At 46.3% G+C, this 27812-nt stretch overlaps 1 protein-coding gene across 1 annotated transcript; it reads left to right on the top strand.

Annotated features, from left to right (window-relative positions):
- The first annotated feature begins 2739 nt into the window (after positions 1–2739).
- DUSP15 (dual specificity phosphatase 15) lies at positions 2740–21735 on the top strand. Its single transcript, XM_081949842.1, has 7 exons — positions 2740–3157; positions 5940–5973; positions 10152–10234; positions 13873–13922; positions 15237–15311; positions 17598–17772; positions 21157–21735. The coding sequence occupies exons 1-7, from the start codon at positions 3137–3139 to the stop codon at positions 21379–21381; spliced, it is 663 nt and encodes a 220-aa protein (XP_081805968.1). The 5' UTR covers positions 2740–3136; the 3' UTR covers positions 21382–21735.
- The last annotated feature ends 6077 nt before the right edge of the window (positions 21736–27812 follow it).

Genomic DNA, 27812 nt, shown 5'->3' with positions numbered 1-27812 from the left:
CTTAGGACCATTTTTCACACTTACGACCGTTGCAGCATCTCCGTGGTCACGTGATCAAAATTCAGGCACTTGGCCACGGACTCATACTTACGACAGTCGCCATGTCCCAGGTTACGTGTGATTCCCTTTTTGTGACCTTCCAACGAGCAAAGCCAATAGGGTGGTTAAGATTCACTTACTAACTCAGCAACTGCAGTGATTTGCTCAGTGGCATGGAAGGTCGTAAAACGGGACAAAATTACCCACTGTCTCACTCAGCGGCAGAAATGTGGAGCTCAGGTTGAGCACCACCTTTGTCTGAGAAATGCTGGGAATTAAAGCCCACCCTTCTTAAAGCAGCCAAGTTTGACAAACCAGGATCCAGTCTAAGCCTCTACCTCGTTGCAACGACCAGAAAAGTTTCAAACAATCCAAGATCCGAATAAGCCACGATTCCTTTCAACCTTGCAAGCCGCCATCGCCGGGCAGCATCCCGTATTTTGCAAGGCCAACTTGCAAGGTTCAAAAGCCCACCCCTGCCTGCCCCAACCAGGCGCCCCTGGGGTGAGGGTCGAAAGATGGATTACAAGCCCCATCATCCACTCTCGGATGATGCTCAACGATCGCGGGGCCAGCTGGGTAGGGACAGGACCATCGTCCCCAGACGGCCTTATTCCGCCCCAAGCTCGTATGGCTGGGGACGATGGGCTTTAGAAGGGGCTGGAGAAGGCGACGCCCCCTCCCCGCGCAGGGGGGGGAATTCCCGCCCCCCCCCGCTCCTCCCGCCCCCCGACCTTGTTCTTGGCCATGCTGGTCCTCCCTCCGATGCGCGTCCCGTCGCCAGGGCAACCGGGGCTTCTATGGGCGGGGCTTAGTGGAGTGGGAGGAGGAAAGTCACACACCCCGCCCCCTTATTGCATCCCAGCTGGGTGGTCTCCCCCCCCTTCGTCTCTTTTTGCAGAGCGGCGTAATGCCACAAGAGGGGTGGTCGCAACTTTGGAGGGGGGGGGAGAAGCTTCTGCATTTTGGAAGCTTCCTCGGGAGTAACGCTCCGCACGTGCGGGGAATCCAAGCCGCGACCCCCGGACATCTTGCAACACCCCCCCTCCCCTCCCTCGACCTGCTCCGGAATTTCATCAGAATTGAGCTGGAAGGGACCGTGGAGGTCTTCTAGTCCAGCCCCCTGCTCAAGCAGAAGACCCTTACGGAATTACAGAATAACAGAAGTGTTGGAAGGGACCTTGAAGGTCTTCTAGTCCAGCCCGATGCTCAAGCAGAAGACCCTTACGGAATTACAGAAGAGTTGGAAGGGACTTTGGAGGTCTTCTAGTCCATCCCCCTCGCTCAAACAGGAGACCCTTACAGAATAACAGAATAACAAGAGTGGGAAGGGACCTTGAAGGTCTTCTAGTCAAGCTCCCTGCTCAGGCAGGAGACCCTTCATCATTTCAGATAAATGGTTATTCAGTCTCTTCTTATAAACTTCCACTGTTGGAGCATTGGCAACTTCTGGTGGCAAGCAGTTCCACTGGTTAATTGTTCCCACTGCCAGGAAAGGCTGAGATGATTTAAGCTACGACTTTAAAACAGGTGCAAGCTCCAAACTTCACAAAGCTTTTAGCACAAAAACCTTAATTCGTACAATCTCTTTACAAACTAGAACTGAATCGAAGAAGCTTCTTAGAGAATTACAGAATCTCTGTGGCAGCCTCCCAAGAGAAAAATGATGAGATAAATGACATGACAGCAGTCTTCCAATATTTCAGGGGCTGCCCCAAAGAAGAGGGAGTCAAGCTATTCTCCAAAGCATCTGAAGGCAGGAGAAGAAGCAATGGGTGGAAACTAATCAAGGAGAGAAGCAACCTGGAAGTAAGGAGAAACTTCCTGACCGTGAGGGCAATTAACCAGTGGAACTGCTTGCCTCCAGAAGTTGTAGTGGCTTCATTACTGGATATTTTTAAGGAGAGACTGGACAGTCACATGTCTGATACAGATAAGAGATTAACAGAGTTGGAAGGGACCTTGTAGGTTATCTAGTCCAACCCCCCCCCCCCCCCCGATGGACAGTCACTCATCAGAAATGGTATATAGGTTCCCCTGCTTGAGCAGGGGGCTGGACTAGAAGACCTCCAAGGTCCTTTCCAGCTCTATTCTCCTTCAAAATCAGATTTCTCACCCTCTGCTCCGTCCGTCTCTCTTCCTACCCCCCCAAAAGATTCTGCTGCAATGGGAACCCCCTCCAATCACCCCCCCCACCCTGAACGAGTGGGGCGAGGTGGCCTTGATCTTGGAGACTCTATTTTGGGCAGGTGACGCCCCCCCCCCCGCCCCAAGGTTTCAATGACTTCCCACAGGCAGTGCCAGCATGGCACATTCCATTGCCTTGGGAACATTGCATTCCCTGGTTCTCCCCTTCCCTCCCCCCCCATACTTCTTGGAATGACACAACCCCCCCCACACACACATACACACAGACACACTTTGCCTGCCCCTTGGCACTTCTCTCTCTGGGCCTGCTTCATCCGTGGCTGCCCTGGTGACCTTCCAGAACTGGGTTGGGGAGGGGGCTTGCTTTGCTGATACGGACTATCCTGGGGTCCTATTCCTCCACCCCCACCCGCAATCCCACCCTGCCAGCCGGTGCCAAGGCACGAGGCCAGCAAGCCGCAGCTGCCTCCTCTTGGGAGACAAAAGAATGCATTCTCTTTGCACATCGCAAGCCTTTCGCCTTGTGCGCTCGCAACAACTACGCAAACCAGGCCAGGGTGATTCTCTCACAGCCTCCCCACCCCCATCCCCAATTTGCAAGGAGGTGGGGTTTTCTCCAACCCTGGAAAAGGCATTATGATAGGAGCAAACGAGTGCGTGAGCGAAGGAAAGAACCACTTTCCGGGAGGAGGAGGAGGAGAAAAATCTGCCTCTGCAGATTTTTACTCCCTGCCACAAAATACGCAGCTGTCACACAGACACACACGCACACCAGGAGATCTGCTGTTTTGGGGACAGGCCAAGGCCGCCAGCCTGGGGTTGTAAATCTTGACCCAGAGCCTGCCTCAGGGAAGTGGCCATTGCTGGACGTTTGGATAAAGAGAGGGGGGTCTCGTGCCCAGGACATTCGGTCTGCCCTGCGAAGCTGCTAAGGTCACTTTGGAAGATTATGGGCAACGGCATGAATAAGGTAGGAAATCAGATTTTTAACTTTTTAAATAACATCTTTGCAAAGTTTACAGTAAGAGGGGAAAGAAGAAGGAGAAAGCACGTGAAATGTGCCCCTTCCCCAATTTACATCCGACAATTACAATGAGGATTTTGAGATATTTTGTAAGGTGGTGATTCTTCATTTTTTGGCTTTTGGGAGAAGTGGTCGTATTGTCAACTTTCTCTGAGGACAGTGAGACAAAACCAAAGGTATGCCTCACCTTGATGAGGGTGTTGTGTTCTCTTGTGAGTCACTTAGGAGTGTAGCGGGGAAAGTTCTGGACCAGGAATCGGGAGATGCGGGTTCTAATCCTGCCTCCAGGCAACAACAATCAGCTGGATGACTTTGAATCTGTCACTCTGACATTTATTTATTTTTTCCCTCCACCTCGTTCTTTGTTGTTCTGGCTTTGCGTGAGACGTTAAACCTTAAACTGGGGGGTTTAACCCACAAGTGTGACGTGTTAGGCCTGAAGCAATAAATTACAGGTAGTCCTCGACTTATGACCGTTCACTTAGTGACCAAAGTTACAAACGCATTGAAAAAGGGACTTAGGATTCTTTGTTCACACTTGCGACCGTTGGGGCATCCCCATGGTTAAAATTCAATTCACTTGGCAACTGACTCATATTTACGACGGTCGCCGTGTCCCAGGGTCACGTGATCCCCTTTTGCGACCTTCTGACAAGCCAAGTCAGCTGGGGAGCCAGCTTCACTTAACAACAACGTTACTGACTTATCAGCTGCAGGGATTCAGTTAACGGTAGCGAGAACGGTCGTAAAATGGGCCAAAATTCACTAAAGTGACATTTCGCTTAGCAAAGGAAGTTGTGGCCTCAATTGTGGCCGTAAGTCGAGGACTGCTTGTGTTGGGCATGCAAAATCAGCTGGTGGTTCAGTCAATCTGAAATGTATTATTTTTTTTCTCCTGTTCTTGGTTGACATATTAAAACCTCTAAACTGGGGTTTTAGCCAGCATAAATATTGGCTTCCAGTGGCCTGAAAAAATAAGAATAGAATAGAATAGAATAGCAGAGTTGGAAGGGACCTCAGAGGTCTTCTAGTCCAACCCCCTGCCTAGGCAGGAAACCCTATACCGTTTCAGACAAATGGCTATCCAACATCTTCTTAAAGACTTCCAGTGTTGGGGCATTCACAACTTCTGGAGGCAACTTCTGTTCCACTGATTCATTGTTCTAACTGTCACGAAAGTTGCTTCTCTCCTTGATTAGTTTCCACCCACCCATTGCTAAATAAATTATACTCCGATTTAACGTGATGCCCGACTTGGGTCGGTTTTGGGTGAAGTGATAAATTGTGACCTGTCCGATGCCTTTGTCTCAGAGGTCTTCAAACTTGGCAACTTTAAGACTTGTGGACTTCAACTCCCAGAATTCTCCAGCCAGCATAGTTTAAGACTCTTAAAGTTGTCAAGTTTTGGGTGCTTTTTTTTCAATCAAATTTTTATTTTTTAATATTCTCTATACATATCAACGTGTGAATGGTGTGGTAGCTGGGTAACATACATTTCAGTAGACATAAACATAGTCTTATTACATTTCATGTCCATTGTTCCATTTTATTTATACATCTCTTCTATTATCACCCTTTCTTTCTCAACCATCTTTCTGTCCTTTTGTATATCTTAACATATTAATATATCATTATTATCCCCCCCCCACTATTTTCTATCCCTGTTTTAACTCCCCCCCCTTTTCGTATCGCTATAATATTCAAAGACGTGTTTTCCGCCTGTTTTGTTGTTCATATTTCCTTAGTTAAATCAAAGTTCCATCCTTCATTCTTCCATTTTTCAATATCTCCAGTTCTAGTATCCATCACAATCATTTATACGTTTTCGGTATTTCTATTCATGTTCTTTCCAGTTCTTCAATCCTTATCATTCTACTATTAATACACATGTTTAGATTAATATATATATTTATATATATACTCAGTTCTGGTCGCCACGATGTAAAAAAGATGTGGAGACTCTAGAAAGAGTGCAGAGAAGAGCAACAGAGAGGATGAGGGGACTGGAGACTAAAACATATGAAGAACGGTTGCAGGAACTGGGTATGTTTAGCTTAAGAGAAAGAAGGACTAGGGGAGACATGATAGCATTATTCCAATATCTCAGGGGTTGCCCCAAAGAAGAGGGAGTCAAGCTATTCTCCAAGGCACCTGAGGGTAGAACAAGAAGCAATGGGTGGAAATTAATCAAGGAGATAACATCTCTCTCTCTCATCTATCTATCTATCTATCTATCTATCTATCTATCTATCTATCTATCTATCTATCTATCTATATCATCTGTCTGTCTGTCTGTCTGTCTGTCTGTCTGTCCTCCAATATCTCAGGGGTTGCCCCAAAGAAGAGGGAGTCAAACTATTCTCCAAGGCACCTGAGGGCAGGACAAGAAGCAATGGGTGGAAACTAATCAAGGAGAGAAGCAACTTAGAACTGAGGAGAAACTTCCTGACAGTTAGAACAATGAATCAGTGGAACAGAAGTTGCCTCCAGAAGTTGTGAATGCCCCAACACTGGAAGTCTTTCAGAAGATGTTGGATAGCCATTTGTCTGAAACGGTATAGGGTTTCCTGCCTAGGCAGGGGGTTGGACTAGAGGACCTCCAAGGTCCCTTCCAACTCTACTATTGTATTATTGTATTATATTTGGGGCTTTGTAGGCCAGGCTACAGGGTTGTGTGAATCATAAAAATTATGTACACTAATATATATTTTTAAAAAAACTTTTACAGATTCTTCCTGGTCTCTTCCTTGGGAACATCGTAGGTAAGTGAAGAGTCAACCTGTCACAGAGGCGATGAATCAAGCTAGCTGGTTTGAGGGGGTGGGCATTTTCTCAGCTTGGCCAAGATTTTAAGACATGCCCAGCCAGCGGGCAGGTACGTCTACGTCCCCTGTCACCTTCCCCCTGCAAGGAGATGGCTTGGCCTAGTGGTGAAGGCGCCAGGCTTGGAACCAGGAGATGGGGAGTTCTAGTCCTGCCTTAAGCAGGAAAGCTGGGTGGGTGACTTTGGGCCAGTCTCTCTCTCTCTCTCTCTCTCTCTCCCTCTCTCTCTCTCTCTCTCTCTCTCTCTCTCCCTCCCCCCTCCTTCTTTCTTTCAGCGCAACCCACCTTGCAGGATTGTTGTAAGGAAAATAGGAGGAGGAGGAGGGGGTGTTGGATATAATTTGCTTCCTCGAATTATTTGTAAAAATAATAATGATGGGAAAGAAAGAGAGAGAGAGAAAGAGAAGGAAGGAGAGAAAGAAAGAGAGGGAGAGGGAGAGGGAGAAGTAAAAGAAAGAGAGAAAGAAAAAGAGAAGGAAGAAGAAAGAAACAAAGGATGGGAGGGAGGGAGGGAGGGAGGGAGAGATAGAAAGGGAAAGAAGGAGAGAAAGAAAGAAGGAAAAAGAAAGAAAAAGAGAGGAAGGGAGAGAAAAAGAGAAGGAGAGAGAGAGAGAAAGAAAAAAGGGAGAAGGAAGGAGAAAGTGAAGAAGAAAGAAAAAGAATGAGAAAGAAAGAAAGAGGGAGGGAGAGAAAGAAAGAAGGAAGGAGGGAGGGAGAGAAAGAAAGAAAAAGAAAGAAAGAGGGAGGGAGGGGGAGAGAGAAAGAAAGAAGAATGAAAGAAAGAAAGAAAGAAAGAAAGAAAGAAAGAAAGAAAGAAAGAAAGAAAGAAAGAAAAAGAGAGGGAAGAAGAAAGAAAGGATGGGAGAGAGAGAGAAAGAGAAGTAAGGGGAGAGAAAGAAATAAAAAGAACAAAAGAAGAGGAAGGAGAAAGTGACAAAGAAAGAAAAAGAATGAGAAAGAAAGAAAGAAAAAGAAGAAAGCCAGTTGACCAAATAACTAGGAGACAGTGAGTTGTAGTTCTCTCTCCCCTCCCCTCCCTCCCTCTTTCCCTCTCCCTCCCTCCTTCCCTCTTTCTCTCTCTCCCTCCCCCTCCCCCTCTCTCTCCCTCCATCCCTCTCTCTCTCCCTCTCCTCCCCTCCCTCCCCCTCTCTCTTTTCAGCCCAACCCACCTCACAGGGTTGTGATTGTGGGAAAAAGAGGAGGAACAAGGAATGTGACGTAGGTCTGTGCATCGCCTTGAGTTATTTAGACACAAAATTAAGGCAGGGTGTGATTTTTAAAGTCCAATCACTAAAAGACATTAATCCTGGAGTTGTGGCCAGGATTAAAAAGGGGGAGGGGTGGGGGGAGGCAAGTCATGGGGGAGGGGGGAGGGTGACAGGAAGAAGAGCCCCCCCCCCCCCCCCCCCCGGAGCCTTCCCCGCAGTCTACGCAGGAGTAGCTGCTGCCTGCACTCCTTGTTTCCTGGCGCTCAGATTGCCCGCAAGCATGCAATTCTGATGACCTCAGCATGCGCTCCGGAAAGAGCAGCCACGGTGTGCCTTTTGGGTGGGCGGGGGCATGGGGTGGGGTGGGGTGGGGGCAGTGATACCCCAGAGAGTAATGCCAGCTGTTCAGCCAGGCCTGAAAAAGGAGCTGGAGACTCCGCCAGCTGAACTCCTAAGAACTCTTAAAGAACATCACACACAAACACACACACACACACACACACACACACATTGCTTTGAAAACCCAGGGAAATACATGCAGGTCGTCCTCAACTTACAACAGCTCAGTTAGTGACCATCCGAAGTTACAACGCTGCTGAGAAAAGTGACTTATGACCAAGGGTGTGTTCCTGTACCGGTTGGTACCGGTTCGCTTTGTGTGTTCTTCGCACATGTGCAATTCAGAGGTGGGTTCCTACCGGTTCAGACTGGTTCGGACCAACCGGTAGTAACCTGGCGGCCCAGGTCCCTGGAACCAGCAGTGACCCAGGCTGGCCATGCCCCCCAAAGAGTTCTCTCGGCAGCTCCATAGGTGCCACCATCTTGTTTCTGCCATTTTTGTTGCATTGTGCAAGCATGTGCAGCGCTCATCAAATGCACGCATGAGTGAACCGGCAGTAGCAGCAGCCAGAACCCACCCCTGGCATCATTGATCATAATTTGTTCTGTGCATGCACATGCCAGTGGCAGAAGAGATCGGGGAACTGGCCCAGGGGCATGGCCAGCCTGAGTCAATTCTGGTTCTGTGACCCAGGCCGAATCACCAGTACCGGTTCGGCTGAACTGGGCCAAATGGGGAGCAACTCACCTCTGCTTATGACTATTTCTCCCACATATCCGCGCGGTAGCGTTACCGTGATCGTGTCATCAAAATTCAGATGTTGGGAAACTGGCAGGTATCAGAACGGTTTTCTGTGCCCTGTGATCCCATTTTGTGACCTTCTGATGTCCAAAGTCAAGGGGGAAACCCAGATTCAGCCGTGTGGCCGTGTCTAGAAATGGTCCTCGAGTTACAACCACAACTGAGTCCCAAATTTCCATTGCTAATCAAGGCAGTTAAGTGGGTTTTGCCCCGTTTTACGACTTTTTTTGCCACAGCTGTTAAGTGAATCGCTGCAGTTCTAAAGGTTGTTAAGTGAATCTGACTTCTCCATCGACTGTGTTTCTCAGAAGGTTGCAGAAGGAGATGGAGAAGTCAGATTCACTTAACAACCTTTAGAACTGCAGCGATTCACTTAACAACGGTGGCCAGAAAGGTCGCAAAATGAGGCAAAACTCACTTAACTGCCTTGCTTAGCAATGGAAATTTTGGACTCGGGTGTGGTTGTAACTCGAGGACCATACCCCAGGACATCGCAACCGTCATAAGTATGAGTCGGTTGCTAAGTGTCTGAATTTTGATCACGTGACCACAGGGAAACTGCAATGGTCGTAAGCGTGAAAAACGGTTCTAAGTCACTTATTTTTCACTGCCGTTGTAATTTCTAACAGTCAGTAAGCGAACGGTTGTAAGTCGAGGACTGGCTGTAAATACTTTTGCACGAAAAGGGTTCCCAGAGGCTGAGCTGCAAAGCAGAAAGGAAAATGAGTCCACAGCTGGAATAAATAAACCACAGGTTTGATCTGGCAGATGTGGATCGACCGATTTGTGGATATCAAATGATGCACGGGGCTCGGAATTAGGATTTGGCAAAGGAACATTGGGTTTATTTAAGAAAAGTGGACAGTCACTCATCAGAAATGGTATAGAGGTTCTCCTGCTTGAGCAGGGGGCTGGACTAGAAGACCTCCAAGGTCCCTTCCAGCTCTATTCTATTTCTGTTCCATTCTGTTTTGTTCTAGTTATTCCAAATTCTATTTGGTTCTATTCTATTCTATTATAATTATTTCAATTTCTATTCTATTCTATTCTATTTATTACAGTTTCTATTCTATTCTATTCTATTCTATTCTATTCTATTCCAATTATTTCAATTTCTGATCTATTCTATTCTATTCTATTCTATTCTAATTATTTCAATTTCTATTCTAATTATTTCAATTTCTATTCGAATTATTTCAATTTCTATTCTATTCTATTTATTTCATTCTATTCTATTCCTATTATTTCAATTTCTATTCTATTCTAATTATTTCAATTTCTACTATTTATTTCAATTTCTTCTATTCTATTCTATTCTTATTTCAATTTCTATTCTATTCCAATTATTTCAATTTCATATTCTGTTCTATTCTATTCTTATTATTTCAATTTCTATTCTATTCTATTCTATTTTTATTATTTCATTTTCTATTCTATTTATTTCAATTTCTATTCTATTCTATTCTATTCTATTCTATTTATTTCAATTTCTATTCTATTCTATTCTATGCTATTTTCTATACTATTTTCTATTTTATGCAATCCATGCCATGCCCTTCTAATGGCCCAGCTATTCTTATGCCTGCTTCAGGATGTCCCAGTGGGTGGAGCATGTGTGGCACAGATGCCAGGCCTCCGCGCATGTGGGACGCTCTGTGTGCTGATGTGTCAGCATTTCTGCTGGACATGCGCTGAGAGCATCTGCGTAGAATGGGGAGGGAAGGAGGCCTCTAACAATCACTCTGTGTTCCTCCTTCTTCTCTCCTAGATGCCAAAGACCTCGATCAGCTGAGCAAGAATGATATCACCCACATCGTCTCCATTCATGAGTCCCCACAGCCCTTCATTCCGGTACGGAGATAACATGCGGGGGGGGGGGGAGCGTCTAACGTGACAACCCGAGATACGGCATCAAGCTGGAGGCAGCAGAATTTCCAAGGATGTTGGTCCTTGGAAATCAGGCCCACTGGAAGTTATGAGGCTTGCGTCTATTGCATTAAATGCTTAACTTGAAACCACAAATCATAACCATATTTTAACGACCCCCTAATCCTTTGTAGGGTGGAGTCTGGGTAACTGACTGGAGCTAGCAGAGTGTTTTAATGGCTGGATGCCCTTCCTGTCACTGGTGCGGAGTTTTGTTCAGCAGATATATTTGTTGTGGCCATCGGAGCTGGCAGCAGAGTCGGACAGTGAGGAGGTTGGGGAGGAACCTGGGCCAATCCTGGAGTCTGGGGAAGGCTCGGATGAGGGCTCTGAGTTGGAAGCAGAGACAGGGCCGAGGCCGTCTGGCAGTGATCAGGTGCCTTCGGAGCTAGTCAGCAGTGAGGCAGAGGAACAGCTGGAGCCTGTTCTCAGTGTGCGCATGCACAGAGCTGCCAGACGAAGGGAACAGCTAAAGTACAGGGGTCGACTTGAGAGTCAAAGCCACAGGTGGACGGTGAATGGCCCCTCCCAGAGGACATAAAAGAAGAACAAAAGGGGAGGGGACTTTTGCGGGAAACGATTCATTCGTTCTGTCGTTAGATTCGTTTCAGGAGTGTGAAGATCTGTCCGTGAATCTCAGAGACTCTGTGCCAAGCCTTTCCTTGCACAGCACCTTCCTTGGAAACTTATTCACATGGCAGCTTTCCAAGCTAGATAAGGTCTGTGGTCATAAATGCTCTTTGAAAGACTGTTTGCCAGGCCTTTGCGGAATATGAATGGGGAGAATTCATGTTCATTTAATAAAAGGGGTTTTGTCAGGACCAGGACTCTTCTTTATACTTTTTGGGGGAAGCCTAGGTCAGAACAATATTCTCATTGTGCCAGAGAGAGAAATACCTGCCTCTACCTAGGATCGAACTCACAGCCTCCTGGTTGTGAGGCGAGAACTCCGCCTCTAGGCCACCATACCTACGTTCCCTCTAAGGTGCGCGGCTGTGCGGCCGTGCAGGTGGCAAGAAAACACCACGCAGCAGTTTTCAACTGCCGCGCAGTGATTTCTACTGCCACAGGCTCCGGAGGTTGGGGAGGTCCTTTGCAGGCACCTAGAACGGGCCGCCCGCAAAGGACTTCCCCAGACTTGCTTTGAGGAGCACGGGGCGACTGAGGCTAGTTGTGAAGCCCCAAAGCCCCCACCGCCACCGGAAGAACTGCTGCCACCTCCTCTAACAGGCAGCACTGCCGGATTTGCCGCCCGGCGCTGCGACTGACTTGAAGCCGGCAAAGCTCCAGCCGGCATCCCTGCGCGTGGCAGCGCCGCCTCCCCTCCGCTCGGAGCACCTGAGCTCAGCGCTGGGTTACCCCTGCCCCCTCCTCCTCCTCCGCCGTGCTTTTGAAGAGCCATGAGGATGCGGGAGACAGTAGGAAGGCGGGGGGGCAGGGGGAAAAAAGCCTCATGGCTCCTCAAAAGCACGGAGGAGGAGGAACGGGCAGGGGTAACCCAGCGCTGAGCTCAGGAGCAAATCTGGTGGTGCTGTTGGAGGAGGAGGAGGTAGCAGCTCGTCGGCATCTTCAGCAGCAGCCCTGCCCACAATGAAGAAAGCAATGATGGAGCAGATCCACGCAGATGATGTCGCTGCAACATGACTGGAGGAGGAATTCTGGGAGTTGAAGTCCACAAGTCTTAAAGCTGTCAGGTTTGAAGACCTCTGGGTTTTTTTTCTAGGGGTGGAAGGGTCTTGTAACTTGACAGCTTTAAGACTTGCACACTTCAATGCCAGAGTTCCTGAGCCAACAGGACTGGAGGAGGAATTCTGGGAGTTGATGTCCACAAGTCTTAAAGCTGTCAGGTTTGAAGACCCCTGGGTTTTTTTCCTAAAGGGTTAGGGGTGCAAGGGTCTTGTAACTTGACAGCTTTAAGAGTTGCGTGCTTCAAATGCCAGAGTTTCTGAGCCAACATTTTGGTTGCTAAGCAGGAGCGTTGTTAAGTGATACTGATATTATATAACACTTTGAATTAAGCGAGTACCTTGAAGAAACATAACTCTGAGTTTCAAATAATACTGATTTCGTTGTTGTCTTAGGTGACATCTGTGAAAAAAATTCAGGTGCTCAGGCATGAAAATGTGCCGCTCAAACACTATACTTTTCTGCTCACATCGAAAAAAAATTAGAGGGAACATTGCATACCACTCCAACTTACAACTGAATCCCCCAAATTCCCCTTGCTAAACAAGGCAAGTGAGTTTTGCCCCGTTTTACGACCTTTCTTGCAACGGTTGTTAAGGGAACCACTGCCGTTGTTAAGCCAGTCACACAGTTGTTAAGTGAGTCTTAACAACAACAAGCTTCCCTGGTGACTTTGCTGGTTGAAAGAAAGGTCACCAGAGGAGATTCTGTGACTGTCATAAATATTTTGACCTAGGCTTTCCCAAAAAGCACGAGGCAGAGTCCTGGTCCCCACAAAGCCCCTTTTATTAAACGAATGTGAATTCCTCTCATTCACCTTCAGCAAACGCCTGGCAAACAGTCTTTCAAAGGAGTATTTATGACCACAGACCTTATCTAGCTTGGAAAGCTGCCATGTCAATAGTTTCCAAATGAGGTGCTGTGCAAGGAAAGACTTGGCACAGAGTCTCTGAGATTCACAGACAGATCTTCACACTCCTGAAACGAATCGAAGAAACGAATCGTTTCCTGCAAAAGCCCACTCTTCTTTCGCTCCTCTTTTATTTCCTATGGGAGGGGCCATTCATCTTCCACCTGTGGCCTTACTCCTAAGTCGACCCTTGTTCCTTAGCTGTTCCCTTCTCCTGGCAGCTCTGCGCATGCACACGCTGGGAACAGGCTCCAGCTGTTCTTCTGCTCCACTGATCTCCGACTCCGAAGGCAGCTGATAACTGTCAGACAGCCCTGGCCCCCTCTCTGCCTCCGACACAGAGCCCTCATCAGAGCCTTCCCCAGACTCCAGGACTGGCCCAGGTTCCTCCCCAACCTCCTCACTGTCCGAATCTGCTGCCAGCTCCTCTGGCCGCTGGCAAGCCACAGCGTCCAAAGTTTGATCACGTGATCATAGCGTGCTGCAATGGTTGTAAATGTAAAAAGGTCACTTTTTTCAGTGCCATAGTAACTTCAAACAGCCAGTAAATCAGGGGTGTCTAAACTTGGGAACTTTAAGACTTGTGGACTTCAACTCCCAGAATTCCCCAGCCAGCTGGCTGGGGAATTCTGGGAGTTGAAGTCCACAAGTCTTAAAGTTCCCAAGTTTGGACACCCCTGCACTAAATGAACGCCAAGGATTACCTGCTTGTCTCCCAGTTGCGAGCTGTGGAGAACCGAGAAAAGGATTGGTATTATCTTCAATCCCCATGATGGGATCCCCATTTCTCTGATGGGATCATGCTTCCCATCATCCCCAGCCCCCCCTCATCCCCACACTAATGCTAGCTAGAGGTGATGAGGTAATATTGAACTCAGAGATATCAAAGTGAGAAGATCTGAAGGACTTCAGAAGTTGACTTCAGGTTCTGGAGATGTTCCTCAATGCTATTGATGTTCTCTTCTAGGGAATCACTTATCTTCGGATCGTCCTGCCAGACACACCTGAGGCCAACATGTAAGTATTTATTTTATTTACTACCTGATAACCCGGCGCTGCCTGGGTATTTATTTACCCCAACCCTCCTTCCCTGAATGTCGCCCCAATTTCTGATGTTGGATTTTTCCTCCTTACCAGAGGGAGCCCCCATGTGGAGTACTGTGAAGCCGTTACCATGGCAACTCCACAGCGCTGTACAGTAGAAGCCATTTTAAGGCAGTACGGTAGAAGCCATTGTAAGGCACAACAGGCTGTATCTTAACAGAACACATACCCTGGGGAGTGTTAGGGGTGTCTTACCACCACAGTATTTTTCTCCAGAGAGTAAGTCATCTGTGTACCAAATTTGGTTGAAATTGCTCAAGGCATTCCAGAGTTATGCTGGAACATACACACACAGAGCCGTTTTTATATATATAGATTCAGCCATGTTGTTTTCTTTTTAACGAGGAACAGATAGCGGGGTCCATCAAAACATAATCTAGATTCAGCATCTTCTTTTAATGACCCCATAATCCCTTGTGGGGTGGAGCCAGAGCATCTGAATGGAGCAAGCAGAGTGTTTTAATGGCTGGATGCCTTTCTTGTCGCCAATGCGGAGTTTTGTTCAGCAGATATATTCACATTGTGCCCAGAGGGAGAAATATCTGCCTCTGTCTGGGATGGAACTCCTGGCTGTGAGGCGAAAGTTCTACCGATAGGCCACCACACCACTCCTAAAACATAATTCAGATTGATTGTGTTATAATCCAGGTAAAACAGAGGTAGAGCAGATCGGAGACTCCGGTTCTTTGAGTTGTTCAATCTTCTCGTGATAGATATTGCTCTAATGCAGCCTTCCTCAACCTCGGCCATTTTAAGAGGCGTGGACTACAACTCCCAGAATTCCCCAGCCAGCTATGTTGGCTTTAAAACATGAGGACTTGAACTCCCAACTTCCAAGATATGTGGACTTCAATTTCAGTTCTGGAGCCCTTTAAGATGTGCGGACTTCGACTCCCAGAATTCCCCAGGGGATTCTGGGAGTTGAAGTCCGCACATTTTTAAAGGGCTCCAGATGATCACATGACCTAGGGACACTGCAACCGTCATAAGTCCATGCCAGTTTCTAAGCATCCAAATTCGGATCCCGTGACCACGGGGATGTTGCAGTGGTCGTAAGTGCAAAAAAGGACCATAAGTCACTTTTTTCAGCACTGTGGTAACCTCAAAGCAGCCGCTAAATGAATTCTTGTACGTTGAGGACTAGCTGTAGCCAGAGTTTTCTTTTAAAGCGTCATAAACCTTTTAAAATATCGTGGTTTGCTTCCTCCCAATTTTCTCCCCGTCCAGCAAGAAGCATTTTAAGAAATGCATCCGTTTCATCCATTCCTGTCGTCTGCAAGGAGGAAGCTGCCTCGTTCATTGGTAGGTAGAAAAATGGGGGGGGGCAGAGGGGGGGAGGTTTGTGGGCCTAGGGTGCAGAATATGTCTGGGACCCACAAGATGGGTTTATGAAGAGTGGGATGTTTGATAGTATTGTTGGAAATATTTAAAAATGCATGAGCAACCTTAAAAGACAATAAAGAGCCAAAAAAAGACCAGAAAAACTATTGAAACAGGAGATAGGAGAGGAATAGACAAGGAATGCAAATAGAATAGAATAGAATACAATACAATACAATACAATACAATAGTAGAGTTGGAAGGGACCTTGGAGGTCTTCTAGTCCAACCCCCTGCCTAGGCAGGAAACCCTATACTGTTTCAGACAAATGGCTATCCAACTTCTTCTTAAAGACTTCCAATGTTGGGGCATTCACAACTTCTGGAGGCAACTTCTGTTCCACTGATTCATTGTTCTCACTGTCAGGAAATTTCTCCTCAGTTCTAAGTTGCTTCTCTCCTTGATTAGTTTCCACCCATTGATTCTTGTTCTGCCCTCAGGTGCCTTGGAGAATAGCTTGACTCCCTCTTCTTTGTGGCAACCCCTGAGATATTGGAAGACTGCTATCATGTCTCCCCTGGTCCTTCTTTCCATTAAACTAGACATCCCCAGTTCCTGCAACCGTTCTTCATATGTTTTAGCCTCCAGTCCCCTAATCATCCCCTAATCCTCTTATTTAGTCCCCTAATGTCCCAATTTAGCCTCCAGTCCCCTCATCCTCTTTGTTGCTTTTCTCTGAATGAACAAGAAACTAACAAGGTAGAAAAAGAAACAAAAAACAAAACTCAGTGGGACAATGCTATTAAGATTTATAGAGGCACAGAAAGAGTAGAGAGGAAAAAAGGAAAATGGTATCCAAAAAAAGAAACCAGCCAAAAATAAAGAGAGAAACGATAACAGAATTGGAAGGGACCTTGGAGGTCTTCTAGTCCAGCCCCTGCTCAAGCAGGAGACCCTCACAGAATTACAAAATAACAGAGTTGGAAGGGACCTTGGAGGTCTTCTAGTCCAGCCCCCTGCTCAACCAGGAGACCCTTACAGAATAACAAGAGTTGGAAAGGATCTTGGAGGTCTTCTAGTCCAACTCCCTGCTCAACCAGGAGACCCTTACAGAATTATAGAATAACAAGAGTTGGAAGGGACCTTGGAGGTCTTCTAGTCCAACTCCCTGCTCAACCAGGAGACCCTTACAGAATTATAGAATAACAAGAGTTGGAAGGGACCTTGGAGGTCTTCTAGTCCATCCCCCTGCTCAAGCAGGAGACCCTTACAGAATTATAGAATAGCAAGAGTTGGAAGGGACCTTGGAGGTCTTCTAGTCCAGCCCCCTTGTCAAGCAGGAGACCCTTACAGAATTATAGAATAACAAGAGTTGGAAGGGACCTTGGAGGTCTTCTAGTCCAACTCCCTGCTCAACCAGGAGACCCTTACAGAATTATAGAATAACAAGAGTTGGAAGGGACCTTGGAGGTCTTCTAGTCCAACTCCCTGCTCAACCAGGAGACCCTTACAGAATTATAGAATAACAAGAGTTGGAAGGGACCTTGGAGGTCTTCTAGTCCAACTCCCTGCTCAACCAGGAGACCCTTACAGAATTACAGAATAAAAGAGCTGGAAGGGACCTTGGAGGTCTTCTAGTCCAGCCCCCTGCTCAAGCAGGAGATCCATACAGAATTACAGAATAACAGAGTTGGAAGGGACCTTGGAGGTCTTCTAGTCCAGCCCTCTGCTCAACCAGGAGACCCTTACAGAATTATAGAATAACAAGAGTTGGAAGGGACTTGGGAGGTATTCTAGTCCAGCCCCCTTGTCAAGCAGGAGACCCTTACAGAATTACAGAATAAAAAGAGCTGGAAGGGACCTTGGAGGTCTTCTAGTCCAGCCCTCTGCTCAAGCAGGAGAACCTATTCCATTTCAGATAAGTGGCTGTCTAGTCTCTTCTTACAAACCTCCTGCGATGGAATGCCCATGATTTCTGGTGGCAAGCTGTTCCACTGGTTAATTGTGTAATATTTAACCATAATCCGCCTGGCTGGGATCGCGCATTCTACTAACCCATAAGCCGTGATTTACAAGCCAACATGACCGTGTTCACACATTACGCCAAGCCAAAGTCAACCGAGACAAAGTGGGAACAACCAGCAAACGTCCCTGGAGACTTTTGGGGTGCCCTGTCACTCAAGTCTCTGCAGGGAAGCTGGCAGAGAGTGGATGGCCGAGGGCAAGACAGTTCTGGGTTCTAATCCTGTCCTTCAACTCCCCTTCCAGCCTAGCTGGCATCTCCCGCAGCACCACCATCGTCTTGGCCTACCTCATGGCGGTGACGCAGCTGGGCTGGCTGGAGGCCCTTGAAGCGGTCAAGGCCGTCCGTCCAGTGGCGAACCCCAACCTGGGTTTCCGTCGGCAGCTGGAGGAGTTCGGAAGTAGCCGGTCAGTGCAGAAGGTAAGGCCTCGTAATGATGCAGCTAGTTCTCAATGTATGACAACTGTCCCTGGATCATCCATCGCTAAGCCATGCAGTCCTAAAGTGAATCACTCACTTTTTTTTTTGCGGAGGTTGTTAAGTGAATCATACAGTTGTTAAGTGAATCCGGCTCCCCCCATCAACTTTGCCAGTCAGAAGGTTGCAAAAGGGGATCGCCTAACCCCGGGACATTGCGACCGTCATAAATATGAGTCAGTTTGCCATGCACCTGAATTTTAATCATGTGACCGTGAGGATGCTACAACGGTCATAAGTGTGAGTACCACTATAGGTAGATCTTGACTTAACAACCACAATTGAGGCCAAACTTTCTCTTGCTCAGTGAGACGTTTGTTAAGTGAGTTTTGCTCCGAGTTACGACTTTTCTTGCCACTGTTGTTAAGTGAATCACTGCAGTGGATAAGTGGCTAACATGATTGTTAAGTGAATCTGGCTTCCCCAATGACCTTGCTTGTCAGCAGGGTGAAAAAGGGGATCACACAGCCCCCTCCCTTGGACAAGCGGCTTGAAAAGATTTTGCTATCGCCCCCAGGGGAAGGAAGAGGGGGGAGAGCCAACTAATGATGCCTCACCCCTATAAAAGTGACTTTCATTGGACTTAGCTCCAGAATTTATGGGTGAACTGAGAATCTTCTGAACTTTTAAAAGTTTGCTATGCCTCTGAGCCCAAAGCTGGCAGGGCAAGATGGCACACTTCCGTTGTCTTCATGAATTCTGAAACCTGACTCCACCTTTAAAACTCAGGCTTCCGGTCTTTGTCTCCGTGCCACCCAGAAGAATCTCTTGTGGATTGTCATTTTCTGAACCCTCTGGAGAGAAAATTTTTCTCTGTTGCTAGACTGACTAAAGAAACTCCCAGCTGCTTGGATCTTCTGCCTCCTGAACTCATCTGCCTGCTCTACTTCTTCAGCTGTCCAGTCTCTACACTGACTGATCTCTCTGTTTTATAAACTATGTCTCCAAAAAGACCACCACCTGGAAAACCTGGTTTTGCTACCTCTGCACCGACATCTGCAACATCCAGTCCTGCCACACAGTCAAAGATTACAGAACTAATGCAACCCAAGAGTACAGAGATGGATTTGCAACAAATGCTTCAGCAACTCATACAAGGCCAGGAAGAAATTAAGAAACAATTGAAGGAAATGAAGGAGGAAATTAAAGAGAATCAAGTCCAAATTTATAAGAACTCACAGAGACTGGACCTCGTGGAGGGTGGGGTGGTGGAGGCGAGGGGGGGGGGTGTTGAAGCTTTGCAGAAGGGTAACAAAGAACTTGATATCCAACAAATGAAAACAGAGTTTGAGAGAATGTCCTTTTATCTTAGATTTCAAAATGTTATAGAAGCAGATGGGGAAAATATAAGGGACATCATGACTAATATTTTAGCTGAATACATACACAAAGATAAACAACAGATGGAATGGGAGATAGACCTGGTCTATAGAGTGAACTCAGCATATGCCAGAACACACAATGTGCCCAGGGAGGTCCATATCAAATTTCTTAGGAAAAGCACAAGAGATACAATCCTGGGTGTACAAAGGGGGCAAGCATTGACATATCACGACAGGGAGATAACCATCTTGAAACAGATCCCAAAAAAAATTAGGGAAAAAAGGAAAAATTATTCGCAATTGGTGAATAAATTATACCAGAAAGGGGTGTGGTTTAGATGGTTGATGCCTGAAGGGATGCTGATATTCTGGGAGGAGACAAGAATTAGAATCAATACACCCATAGAGGCTCAGGCCTTTATGGAAAAAAATAAAGCAATCCTAGAAAAAACAGAAGACTCTTCAACGGTTACACAGGACACGGGAGGGGCCGGAGCTCTGCCAGCAGGGGAAGAAGGGGCAACACTAAGAAAGCTCAGATCACAAAAATGAGTAAAAAAGTCACATTGTTATAAACAGACCGAAAGTAATAATGAAATTATACCTAGACTATATATTATAATATATAAGCTGATTGAAATATTTTTATAGAAGTGATATGCTGATTTTATACGATTTTATATTAATGTTTTATACATAGATGTACCTTATGAGTTTGGAGGGAGGGGGCGTCTGCCATACTTGCAACTGCCAAAATTTGTATACCATTCCACTTACCCTTTTCCTTATAAATGTTTTAAAAAACCAATAAAACTTTTTGAAAAAAAAGAAAAAAAAAGAAAAAGGGGATCACACAGGACCCCGGGACACTGCGACCGTCATAAATACGAGTCAGTTGCCAAGTGTCTCAATTTTCGGTTTACAATTAGTTTACCAATGCAGGAAGTCCTCGACTTACAACCGTTCGTTTAGTGACCGTTCAAAGTTACAAAAAGTGATGTATGACCCTTTTTCACACTTATGACCGCTGCGGCATCCCCGTGGTCACGGGATCCAAATTCAGACGCTTGGCAACTGGCTCATATTTATGACGGGCACAGCTTCCCGGGCTCACGTGATCCCCTTTTGCGATGAGCAGAGTCAGTGGGGAAGCCGGATTCACTTAACAGCCCTGTTACTAACTTAACAACTGCAGTGACTCACTTAACAACGGTGGCAAATAAGCTCATAAAACGGAGCAAAACTCGCTTGACCACTGTCTTGCTTAGCAGCAGACGTTCTGGGCTCCATTGTGGTCGTAAGTCAAGGTTCTACCCATAAAGCAGGCAGCCCTGAATAAAACCACCGCATTGCTTTGGCGTCAAGCACAGAGAAGTCCTGGGACCTCCTTCCTGTCCCTGGGGATTGACCCCCTGCCCTGCTGGGAGAGCTTAGCCCACCCATGTAGAGGGCACCGGATCGGCCAAGGGATCTTCCCTCTTTAGAAGCAACTCATTCCTCACTTCCTGTATCCTGGATTGTTGTTGTTGTTGTTGTTGTTGTTGTTGTTATTATTATTTTGTTACTCTTTGGTGAGATTCACAGCCTTTGGGGCTGGTTGGTAGCTCAACAGCTCGAGTCCTAACCAAGGACCTAGGAACTGTTGTTATTATTATTATTATTACTAAAGATTGATCTCTAGCTGTTTTTCAAACATGGCTGCTGTAAGACATGTAGACTTCAATTCCCAGAATTCCTTAGTTGCTGGCTGGGGAATTCTGGGAGTTGAAGTCCACCTCCAATCTCTAACCTCTAGCTGGGGAATTCTGGGAGTTGAAGTCCACTTCCAACCTCTAAACTCTAATCTCAAAAAGTCTGCCCCTTTCTCTGCCTTCAGAAACTTGCTGGGAAAGGCAGTTTAAAGCTAGATCTGGAATTTGCACCCTATAAAACGAAAATCAGAAAGTCCCAGATCCACCCTGGATTTCCCCTAACTCTCACCCGTTGCCTTATCTGTCCTTGGCAGATCCGCCGGAAACTTCAGCCTCCGCCCCGAGGAGCCCTTTTCAACGACCGCGAAGCCCTCCGAGGTCTTCTGCTATCTGGCCGAAAGCTGGAGCCCCCCAGCCCAGAGCGGGCTTGGCCGGTCCCGGGGCCCAAGAACACCAGCCCCCGCGGGGTCAAACACATGGATTCTTTTCTGATACGAGTGAAGGACACCTTTTCCTGTCTGCCCAGCTGTCTTAAATGAAACTTTCCAAAGTTTTTTGGGGAAGATTCAAGGAGATTCCCACGATGGGGAAGGAAATGAAGGACCAGGCAAGAAGGATCTCGTCCGTCATCATCCCTAAGAGGAAAAAGAAAGGACCAGGCAGAGCTGGAGATGAGGAATGGGAAAACGTGGGCAGTGCCAGGCGAAGCTGGCATATTTTTCTACTGCTCCGATCGCTTATCGCAACCAACAGGCCCTTAAAGATTCCCAAATTCCCATCGGAAGGATTTTCAACTCAAAGCCCTCTAGAAATAGTGAACTGGGTTTCCCAAGATGTACTATTTTTATTTTAGTCGAAAAAAACTTAAAATGCAAAACTCCCAAAAAAAGTTTTTTTAAAAAAAACCAAAGAAGAAAAAATGCAATAAAACATTTAAAAAGTGCATTAAATAGAAAAAGAAAGCCAAAACATAGATACATTCGATTCAATTCAGTTTATTACAGAGATCAGGACAAATAAAAACCCTCAGTATACATTGAATTGAATTAAAACATGTATACATACTATATTGCCTGGTTGAATATTGATTATTGCATGACTCAATATTAGTTCCCACCCCTTGCGAAACAGCCCCCTCCCCCATTTTTAAATTTATTTGCAAATTATTAACCTGTCATTGATATATTATATTCATGACAAACTAGATACCAGGAAGAACAATAATAATAAATTAATAAAGATGAGAGTGAAGTTTCAAAACCCTTTGCTAACAAACTGGTATTGTAATTCACTCGTAGAAAATTTACCGTGGTATTTTACATTTACCTGTGTCCCAAAGTGGATCTCCAGGATTTTGGGAAAGATCTGCGATCACCAAGATCCGCAGAGATTTTGGCAGCAAAGCAAGGACCCAACTGTTTTTAATAATAATAAAAAAAAGAGAAGCAAACCCAAATTTAACTGGGATGATTTTTTTTGATGCTGAAAATGTTGCTAGACGAGACACCAATAATAATTGGTGTTTTATCTACAACATAAACTTAGCAATTTTAAGACTTGTGGACTTCAACACCCAGAATTCCCTAGCCAGCCCTGGGGAATTCTGGGAGTCGAAGTCTTAAAGCTGCCAAGTTTGGAGACCCCTAATCTACAGCTGTATTCAGATAACCAAATTTAGGGTGGTGGATGCCCTCAGCCTTTCGGCCTGCCCCTTTCCCTCGGCTGAATTAAAAAGCTCTTTTATTAGTTCTCAAGTTCAGAAAATTGGCTTTGAACCCAGGAATAATTTCCGCTTTCTTGACTGCCTATCTTTCCTGCCTCAAGGCTCATGCCAACGAAGCGTGGCGTTAAAAGACTTAGTGACCATTGGTCACCATTCCCTCTCATCAAATGCTACCAGATGATAAGGATTCATCAGTCACTCGTGTTTAGAACATAAAATCATAGGGCTGGGAGGGGACCTCCAAGGTCTTCTAGTCTAACCCCCTGCTCCAGGCAGGAGAGCTTATACCGTGCCATCCTTAACAGGTTAATAGAGTTGGAAGGGGGGTTGTAGATCATCTAGTCCAACTCCTCAACTAATGGTAGTCCAGTCTATTATTGAAAACCTCCAGTGATGGAGCACCCATTGCTTCTGGTGGCGAGTCGTTCCACTGGCTAATTGTTCTCACTGTCATGGAATTTCTCCTGAATTCCAGGTTGCTTCTCTCCTGGATTAGTTTCCACCTGTTGCTTCTTGTCCTGCCTTTAGATGCTTTTGAAGCAGGGGTCTCCAACTTTGGCAGCTTTAAAACTTGTGGACTTCAACTTGTGGATTTCTGGGAGTTGAAGTCCACCAGTCTTAAAGTTGCCAAGGTTGGAGACCCCTGCTTTGAAAAACAGATCGGTCCCCTCTTCTCTGTGGCAGCCCCTCAAATATTGGAAGACTGCTTTCATGTATGCATCTTCTGAATCAATCATTTAACCAGGATGGAGGGGACACTGGAGGTCTTCTAGTCCAACCCCCTGTTCAAGCAGGATACCCTACCATTCCAGACAATTGGTTGTCCAATCTCTTCTTTAAAAGCTCCAGTGTTAGAGCACCCAAAGCTTCTGGAAGGAAACTGCTCCACAGATTGTCCTCACTGTCATGAAATTTCTCCTTAGTTCCAGATTGCTTCTCTCCTTGATTAGTTTCCATCCGTTGCTTCTTGTCCTGCCTTCAGGTGCTTTGGAGAATAGGTTGACCCCCTCTTCTTTGGGGCAGCCCCTCAAATACTGGAAGATTGTTATCATAGTCCTTAAAAGAAGAACAGAGTTCGAAGGGACCTTGGAGGTCTTCTAGACCAACCCCCTGCTCAGGCTGAAAACCCTATACCATTCTGGACAAATGGTTGTCAAATCTTTCTTGAAAACCTCCAGTGTTGGATCACCCACAACTTCTGGAGGCAAGCTGTTCCACTGGTTAATTGTTCTCCCTACCAGGAAATTGTGAGCACAGCCTTACCTCTTGCATCCAGAATATTCAGGCAGGGTTGCCCCAGATCAGGAATAAAATTAACCCAACAGTCATTCTCGCATTACATGGGGATGAATCTCTCAGGGTATTCTGGGCAGCTGTTAATTTTAATGCTCCTATGTTTATGCTTTTATCTCACGGTAAGCCACTCAGAGTCACGCTGGATAGTGAAATGGGCAGTAGGTAGAATTCCTAAATAAAGAAAGTATCTATTCATTTATTAATACTGTCCAATTGGAGCCCAGGTGTCCAGGAGACAGTCTGCCGCTGGTCCAGACAAACATCTGGAGTCCAGAAAGGTCCATGACGAGGCAGGGCAGGCTGACCTGCTGTGGTCCGTCTGCAGAGCTGGCAGCAGATTCGGACAGTGAGGAGGTTGGGGAGGAACATGGGCCAGTCCTGGAGTCTGGGGAAGGCTCGGACGAGGACTCTGCATCAGAGGCAGAGAGGGGACCAGAGCCATCTGGGAGTTATGTGCTGCCTCTGGAGCCTGACATCAGCGAGGCAGAAGAACAGGGGGAGCCTGTTCCCAGTGCGCGCATGTGCAGAGCTGCCAGAAGGCAAGAACAATTAAGACAAAAGGGTCGACTCCGGAGTAAGGCTTGGAGATGATTGGCCCCTCCCATAAGACGTAAAAGAGGAGCGAATGGGACGTGAGCTTTTGCAGGAAGCAATTTTGTTCGTTCTGGTCGGTTCAAGCTTTGAGAAGTTCTGTTGGACTCTGTGCTAAATTTGGCCTTGCAAAACTAACTGGCAGTTAGGTCTCTGGCAGCGTTTCAAAGGCGATTAAGGTGGGCGCTTATCAACCTTCCCTTGAAAGACGGTGGCAACTCGAGCAGACATCTGTCGGACTCTTCATGGACTGTTTCTGAATCATTACGGGCTGTGAATAGCCATAATTCCCAGCCGTCTAAATTCAAGAGTGTTTTGGGGACTAAGATTGTGGCTTACGCTTTCTCAGCATGCCTAGATCAGAACATGACCACGGATGCAATCATGTTGTGCATCCATGATCTTGTGACGGTTTCATTTGCACAACCCAGCAGAACCTGGTTTGCTGGTGACAGGAGAATCTACCCATGGTTGGCTGTCCATATGATAGACTGCAACACCTGCCTTCACACAACACCGTTAATCACATCAGCTAAAGATCTGGCAGTTGAGTTTGCAGGACGCATTGACCCCCGAGAAAGTATCCTCTGACAGATTGGGTAGCTCCAGGGATTTATTTCATGTCACAGGCAGTCCTCGACTTACGACCCCAGTCAAGGATGAGACAGTGAAGTGAATTTTGGCCCCATTTTATGACCGTTCTTGCCACCACTGTTAAGGGAATCACTGCAGTGGTTAAGTTAGAAACAAGGAGAATCACATGACAACCCCCCCACCCGTCATAAATATGAGTCAGTGCCCAAGCGCCTGAATTTTGAGCACGTGATCACGGAGACCTGCAATGGTCGTAAGTTTGAGAACGATCGTAAGTCACTTTTTTCCAGTGCTGTTGTTAAGTTTGAACGGTCACTAAAATGAGCTGTTGTAAAAGGAGGACAACATATTTGTACACCAGCGAGGAGTCAGCGTGGCTCCGATAGTAGAAGACACCTTCAACACTTGGAAATCCTAAAAGCATGGGAAGGCGTATCAAGAGAAACCACCCTGAACCATCAAACCACGATTCCTGGCCTATTACAGCCTCTCTATTAACCCAGAATGGATGGTAAGAGAGTGGGTTTAATTCAAATGATAAGAGGAGTAGATACCCGTGCAAGTTGTTATTTCGTTTATTCAATTTACATCTCGGTGACGCCGGCCCTCCCTCCATCATTTGCTCTCCAGGAGACAAACAGCGACAAAAACACTGACCAGGCAGCCAAGATACAAACTAAACAATGATTAAAACAACCCTCCCACGGGCTTTTACTGACATTCTGCCCCCACCCCCACCCCCCAGAACACAACCACATCTTGAGAGCTTTGCAAAAGGCTGGCTGGATGGGGTGGGGTAGGGTGAGATCAACCTCATCAGGGATGAGAATGAAATTTCAAAGAATAGGCAGCACAACAGAATACGTGAATTTCTTTCTTTCTTTTTCTTCCTTCCTTCCTTCCTCTCTTCTCACTCCTCCTCTCCCCTCCCCCTCTCTTTTTCTCTTTTCTTTCTTTTTCTTCCTTCCTTCCTCTCCTCCCCTCCCCTCTCCCTTCCACTTCCTTCCTTCCTTCTTCTTCTTCGTTTCCTTCCTCTCCTCTCTCCCATCCTTTCCCCTCCCTTTTTCCTTTTCTTTCTTATTCTTCTTTCCTTCATCTCCTGCCTCTCCTCCCCTCCCCTTTCCTCTTCCTTCCTTCCTTTCTTGTTCTTCATTTCCTTCCTCTCTCCTCCTCCTCCTCCTCTCCCCTCCCCCTCTTTTTCTTTTCTTTCTTTTTCTTCCTTCCTCTTTCTTTCTTTCCTTTTTTCTTTCCTTTTTTCTTTCTTTCTTTCTTTTCTTCTTTCTTTCTTTCCTTCTTTCTTTCTACCTTTCGTTCCTTATTCAATTTATTATGCTGACCCTCTCACTGTGGCAGCAATTTTGGGCCAACCAGCTGTTGTTAGACAACCCAGGACCAAAGATCAAAAAGTTAGGTTCAGTTGGCACAGCATAACTAACCAGATGTATTCCGAGAACACACTATATATGGCAGGCTGCGTTTTTTTTCCAGGATTCTCCTGGTTATTTTTTGCTTCTTAATAAAGCAAATCCAACAACAACAAGAAAAAGCAGAAGCAAAGAACAAAGCACCCACAACTCTCAGCACCGAGCGGCATTTAAATTATTATTGTTGTTGTTATTGTTGTTGTTATTAAGTTAAAACTGAGACTCTCAAGAATTGTTTGCTGAGATAGGTAGCTATAGAAGTCAAATAAACAAAGAAATAAGATCTGATTTATGAAAAGTTTTTTTTTAATATTTCAAAAAGCAAAACAAATGCAGAGTTGTTGTTTTTTAACCGCACGCAGCACTTTGTAAAAAAAACAACCCCACTTCCACTTTCTCTTTACCCCTTTCTCCGAAATGTGCTTGGCTACAATCAACCTTGAGTAGCTCAACAACTCTAACCCACTGGATTAATTTACAATTATTCGGCACATTGTGTAAACACTCACCAAAGAGGTTAACCGAAGTCAAGTGTCCTGCGCAAACGCAGTCTAAAGTTTTACAACGGGCGGGCGGGAATTTTCCTTGCCGCCTTCCCTCCAACTGACTCCAAGATAGCGGTAGGGCCTGCTTCCCACAATTGGACGGTGACCTTCATGCATTGGGAAGGACTTGCTGCATGGAAGCCCAATCAGGGTGGCCTGCTTCTTCTCCACACCTTAAAATAGCCCCAGGAGCTTTAACCAGAGGTGGCCAGCAAATAGAAGAGGCTGGTTCTATGCATTTTGGGGATGACACAGATGCGGTATCCCCCATCAGCCCCCCCCCGAAAAGTCAGGATTTCTACCCTGTTCCCCTGAAAATAAGACCTCCACGGATAATAAGCCCAATCAGGCTTTTGAGCTCATGTGCTAAAATAAGCCCCCCCTGAAAATAATCCCTCCCTGAAAATATTGCAACGCAGCTGCAGCCATGAGGTGACCACACTTGCTGCCTCCTGCACCCCAAAAATAATAAGGCCTCCCCAAAAATAAGGCCAAGCGTTTATTTTTGGGGAAACACGGTAAGACCGAGGGAGGGAGGAAGGGTTGATAGATGGATGGATGGGTAGAGGATATATTGATAATAGAGAGATGATAGTCAAACAGATATATATAGAGATAATTATCTGTCTTATTTATCTAGATCAGTGGTAGTCAGCCTGGTCCCTACCGCCTACTAGTGGGCATTCCAGCTTTCATGGTGGGCGGTAGGGGTTTGCTGTAACTCTGCTTTATAAATTTTATAAAATAAAGTTACTTCCCTACTTTATAAATCGCCATTACTGTGGAACCGATGGGCG

The sequence above is a fragment of the Natrix helvetica genome (genome assembly GCF_964273705.1).
Source record: "Natrix helvetica genome assembly, chromosome: 3".
In the NCBI taxonomy this organism is placed as follows: Eukaryota; Metazoa; Chordata; class Lepidosauria; order Squamata; family Natricidae; genus Natrix; species Natrix helvetica.
This window is presented reverse-complemented; position numbering and strand designations above follow the sequence as displayed.